The sequence below is a fragment of the Musca autumnalis genome, unplaced genomic scaffold (genome assembly GCF_047663935.1).
Source record: "Musca autumnalis isolate F117 unplaced genomic scaffold, ASM4766393v1 scaffold_4, whole genome shotgun sequence".
In the NCBI taxonomy this organism is placed as follows: Eukaryota; Metazoa; Arthropoda; class Insecta; order Diptera; family Muscidae; genus Musca; species Musca autumnalis.
In genome coordinates this window covers 13,308,827-13,314,826 of record NW_027411977.1, presented here as the reverse complement: position 1 = coordinate 13,314,826, position 6,000 = coordinate 13,308,827, and the positions used below count along the sequence as shown (strand labels likewise).

General features: G+C 36.9%; 1 protein-coding gene across 1 annotated transcript in view; it reads right to left on the bottom strand.

Annotated features, from left to right (window-relative positions):
* Positions 1-3,021: 3,021 nt before the first annotated feature.
* The window catches only part of LOC141401825 (cubilin homolog), a 47,379-nt gene continuing 44,400 nt past the window's right edge, over positions 3,022-6,000 (bottom strand). The window contains exons 20-22 of the mRNA XM_073982348.1: positions 3,779-3,942; positions 3,406-3,697; positions 3,022-3,339 (exon numbers count right to left, since the gene is read on the bottom strand). Of these exons, the coding sequence (XP_073838449.1) occupies positions 3,101-3,339; positions 3,406-3,697; positions 3,779-3,942 (695 nt within the window). The 3' untranslated portion in view covers positions 3,022-3,100. The remainder of the gene's footprint in view (positions 3,340-3,405; positions 3,698-3,778; positions 3,943-6,000) is intronic.

Sequence of the window (6,000 nt, the reverse complement as noted above, 5' to 3'; positions counted from 1 at the left end):
ATGAGTTTTTTATACCCTCAGCCTTTAGGCTAAAGAGGGTATTTACACTTTGATACGACCAAAAATGTGCCTCATCGAAATAATGGTTTTAGACCCCAAGTATGTTTGTACGATATCCGTTTCAGACAATTTTGAGTAGATCTAGCAATGTCCGTCCGTCTGTCTGTCTGTCTGGCAGGCTGGTGCGCACGATAACTCTCGAACAGATCAATCGATTCGGTTCAAATTTTGGGTATCGAAATATTTTGCCCAGATTCGATTTAAGTTCGAAGATGGGCCGTATAGGTCCACTCCTTCAGGTACCTCCCCCACAAATGTTTAAAAATTGTCGCAAAACTTGTGCGCACGATAACTCTTGTAGGGAATAACCGATTTGGTCCATACTTTGCACAGCGTGTAATTTCTACCAAACTTAGATGAGGTTCCAATATGGGCTCAATCGGTCCACTCCTTCGGGTACCTTCCACACAAAATTTCGGAAAAGTTCAGTTTAGGACCTGGTCTCGAATCGCGTTGATTTTTGTTTACGCAAGTTGTATTTACTGTCCTCTATACGACGCTGTAAGTTTCATTAGGGGCAAGTCCATACTTCCTGAGAAAATAGCCTGAATGTTACAAGAACCCTATGACACCGTGTGTAGTGGTTGGAGCGCAAGATAACTCTCGAACGGATCTGCCGAATCGGTCCAAACTTTGGCTTTCGTAATATTTTGTCCAAACTTAGTTCAAGTTCAAAGATGGATTATATCGGTCCACTCCTTCCGGTACCTCCCCCATAAAAGTTCGAAAATGTTCAGAAAATTTGTGCGTACGATAACTCTTAAAGGGAATAACCGATTTGGTCCATACTTTGCACATTATGAAGTTTCTACCAGACTTAAATGAGGTTCCAATATGAACTCAATCGGTAAACTCCTTCGAGTACCTACCACACAAAATTTCGGAAAAGTTCAGTTTAGGACCTGCTCTCGAATCGCCTTGGTTTTTGTTGTAACATCTTGTATTCACTGTCCCCTATACGAAGGTACAATTTACCTCAAGGGCAAGTCCATACTTCCTGAAAAAATAGCCTGAAAGTTGAAAAACGCAAGATAATTCTCGAACGGAAATGCCGATTCCGGCCAAAATCTGGCCTTCGTAATATTCTGTCCAAACCTACATTAAGTTCGTAGATAAGCCATATCGGTTCACTCCTTCAGGTACCTACCCCACACAAGTCCATACTTCTTGAGAAAACAGCCCGATGGGTGTAAAAACCCGCTATGGCACCCTCATGGTTTATATCGGTCCATTCCTAATCACCATTTTTGTCGGTTCATACGACCAACATTTTGAAACCCCCTAAATACATAAGTTTTTTTTGTGAAAAAAAGTGTTTCAATTTGCACAGGCTGAGGGTATATCTCTGTCGGCAAAGCCGACTGATACTTGTTCAAAAATATTTACGCCTTTTCGGTTTTCAGAAAATATTTAAATATTTTTACAGAAACTTTTTATCTAGTTAAATTGTGAAAATGTGTTTGGAAATTTTAACAAAAACTTTTTAATTTCTTAAATAGTGAAAATAACTTGGTAAAAAATCTTGCGATTTTTTTTTAAATATTTTCGGCGGCGGCACTTTTCTTTTTTCAAATTTTAACAAAACCTTTTTATTTTCCTTTAAAATAGGTTTGATGGCAAATTTTGAATATAGTTCGATTTGTATTGGATACTACTAATTTTGTACTTAATATTCTTAAAAATTTGGAATTAATTATAAATTACATTATGAAATGAAAAATATATATGAACTTAAATTTTAAAAACGGACATAACCCCCATTGGGACTTATGTCTGCAAGGGGGGGTTTGGACATAGCTCCCAAAAAAATTGGGTGTTATGTCCGCAAACCAAGGCGGACATAAGTCCCAAAATCGTTTTGGGAGTTATGTCCGTTGGGAGTTATGTAACGGCACCGTCAATAATGTAGTGAAATCCGAAATGCGAGAATAAACTGTTGGTGTGAACTGTGTTTGATATACGTGTTGTAAAAGATATGATGCAAAATACCGCTGAAACAACATGAAGTAAAGATTTTAGAGTTTCAGAATGTTCTAAAAGTGTAGATTTAGCCCGGTTTAGATGAGGCCATAAAATCCGAACTGGATCTGACAGGACAAAACCTTACTAGGGCATACTAGAAGTTGTTTGCATTTTCAGTGTTGCATAGTGTAAGGAGACGATACAGTCAGTGCATTGTCCCAATTTGAACTTCTACATATATCTCAAAAACGGTAAAACCTACCAAAATACCATACAGGTCAATCATGTACAGAATTTTCATAGCTACAACATTTCCAAGCAAACTCGTGAAAACCTAAAAAAGCCTTAAAAATTCCGACTTGAATCGCGATTTATTTAAAGAGCGCTCCAGCGATTTTGTTTTTGTTTTTTGGATTTTTCTCATCTATGAACATTGTAGTTTCAGAATCCGCAAAAACTTCCCAGGTGTAAGCACCTATCCTTTAAAGTTGCTTTAAGAGCACCGTGATTAATAATATAAAGAACTAGCCCTTCATAGATCGATTTTTTTTAAAAAATACTTGGGTTTACGGAAATGTTGAAACAAAAATCAAAATTTAAATTGTTGGCTTAAAAACTGAAAGTTTTTGGTCATAAAACGGTAAAAAAATTAAAATAAAATCGATCGATGAAGGACTAGATTTTGATGTCCTTGATAAGCCCAAAGGATTATATGACAATCGGTTTCTTAGTTTTTGGGCTAGAGTTAGCACCGTTTACAAAATGTCATTTCAAGAAAAGCCCGTTTCTATGCTTCATACAAACCACAATGAAGTTTTCCCTTCTAACACCCAACTTGGTTCCGACCGACTTCAAAATTTGACCACCTATTTTATGCTACATATACTTTAAAAAAAGTCAATAATTTTTTTCGATTTTCTAAAATTTACATGTGCTGTCACCCCTTAATACCAAATCCATTTATTTACTGCATATCCGTATAATAAAAACGAATTATAGTTTTATGTATATATTTTATTTCAATATATTAGTGAACAAATTAAACACTTCATTTAACACTTCATTCCCTTTCCCAATATCACCAAATTTCCTTCTCAGTAGAATCCGTTCCAACTTCATACTTCAAATACCAACCAGTACCATCGAAATTTGGCGATTTTTTGGAAACAATCGTAACACGATTTGAGGAAGTTACAATGTCATCGGGAACATTTGTGCCACATAAAGTTGTTAATAACTTCTGGGAATTGTCTATCATAATTTCATAAATCTTGACATTATCCAAATGGCAATTGACATCGGAACCCATGTTGAATTCTGGAGGAAATACGAAACATATAGATGTTACTCAGTTTCACATAGGATATACTTCATATTACTTACTTAAGAACTGCACTCGTATTTTATTTGGCGCTGGCAGTGTAATATTCCAATAGCATTCTGAAAAATTACGATCATTCTCATAAGGTGGACTAGCCATAAAAGCTTCTTTGGCATGGAAAATGCCACCACAACCGGGACTATAATTTCGATCACTAACCCAGTAATGTATATTTAGCATATAAAGGTTTCGTTGCTTAATGAGAACACGATTGGTGGTAGTGAAAATCGGATATTCGGTAACTGAACCCGTACAGCTGTTAAATAGACTTTTATTCGTTTTAAGATCAATGACCTGCAAATAATAAATAATATTTGTATTTATGTATGTGTGTGTTTCAATATTGTATGTGTTTATGTATTTGAAAGTAGTTACCTGCAGGTCCAAAGGATCACAATTGGCCACATCTCTTGAATATAGATCTGTTATATACAAATTAATATTGTATATTTCGGGAACCATAATAGTGTCATTCGTAAAGGTAAGGCTATGAGATCTTCTTATTCTTCCACTTAATTGAGTATGAGTTTGGTTTGCACCTGAAAAAGTCATAAAAAATATGTGTGGTGGTGTGACCAGAAATGTCATGTAATACAGGACTGTTCTGCAATCAATAGAAACACGAAATGGGTTTATGCAGAAAAGGAAAGAAAGCCCTATCTTCCGCATAACAAGTCGAAAATGATCAAACTGATTACTTTTGTCCCGGCACATTTCCCAAGCTTTACTTATCAGGTCCATACGACAGCTGAGAAATAACCAGACAACATCAGATAATAGTTTCACGGACTATAAATGGTAATGATTCAGCCACTTGATTAACCTGGAACTAAATATTTGACAAGTGTCCTCAATTAACAATCAGTTTTTCCATCTGAAGAATATAAAAATATACCATACTACCATACTATTCACCACCTGGACGGCTAAAATGAGGCTTCCCATGAATATATATTTAGTGGTGTCCTGATTCCAATCCCAAAATATTGGATATAACGTTCGACTTGTTTAAGTCGTTCATACAATCCGCAGATAGTTGCGACAAGATCAGAAGTAGAAACATGGTCCTCAAGCCCCTGACCGGCAGCACTGGCAGCAAAGCAATAGGCCGGCACTAGTGTGGTATGCCAATGATAGCGACATGCAGTTCAATAATATTCAAACCAGAATGCCGACCTCATGACACCAGTGGGCGATCTTCATGAGGAGACCAAGATTTTACCAGACAGGCACGTCAGAAGAGATCTTCATGATCTAGAGAGAAATATGCAATGGGGCAAACGAAAACCTCTAGATCAACTAGCTTATCAGACGGGTTTGAATCACATTAACACTGGTGCAGTTGTGTCGTACTCGGAGACCACCCCCACCCATCACAGTAAAAGAACACCACGACAAAATCGAGTGGTTTTACCCAATTCGTATTGGTCCCGAATTGGTAGCACCATATCCAACACATACCCAGCATGTGGATTCGGAACGCACTAATCGCAGCATTTGTTTAATTATTCAGCTAAACCATGACAGGTATGAACTCAGACAGTGCATGTTGCAGAATTTTTGAATCTGAACACAGTGGAACCAGAACCAAATAACTGAAAAATATGTGTACCAAATCTTTACCGTGCAGCATATTAAGAAGAAAGGAATTCTGCACTATGTCTAGAATTTGTGTTCCTGCCAAGCTCATGGGACTTTCTAAGATGTCATTAACTGATAGGTGCTCATCGGTTATATTAGGAAAAACCTCTCTGAACAGAGAGACTTTTTATACCATCCAACATAATATGCAGGTTATAATTAAATTTTTCATTCCGTTTGTAACACATCGAAATATTCGTCGGAGACTCTATAAAGTATATGTTTAATGTATTTTTGATCCGTCCGTCCGTCGGTTGAAATCAAGATACAGCTCACAATTTTTAAGATAGATTTTTATAATTTGGTATAGAAATTTCTATTACTACTAGCGTGTTTGGTATTGAAAACAGGCTATATCGTCCATAGAACGGTACCACCAGACTTTCGGTATTTTGAAGGTTGTGGTTCAATATCCCACCGAAACGGCTGAAATTGGGTTCTAAGTGTTCGTGGGGGTTATACAAGTTTCCAAATGAAATTTTTAGGTTTTGTTCCACGTCTTCATATAGCCTCCGATTTTCTAAAGATTTTGGCTCCAATATACCACCGAATGTTTTAAACTTGTCTAGCCGGTATTGGCCACTTTAATGTATTTCGAGGGTCTTTAACGACGTTCTTACTTGTTATTTTATCTATTGTAACGAAGATCATTTTGAAGTTAATTTGTTTTCTTAGATTCTCCTTCGAAGCTCATGCTTTAAGGATAAGACTTCTCTGGCATTGCTTCGAATGTCATACCCGCCGACGTAGCCAGAGGCAAGGCCCAAAATGCTAATTTTTTAGACATTTTTTACCCTCAGCCTTTAAGCTAGAAAGGGTATATACAACTTTCATACGGGCAAAATGTGCCTCATCGAAATAATGGTTTTAGACCCCAAGTATATTTGGACGAAATGAGTTTCAGACAATTTGGAGTCGATTTAGCAATGTCCTTCCATCTGTCTGTCTGGCTGGCT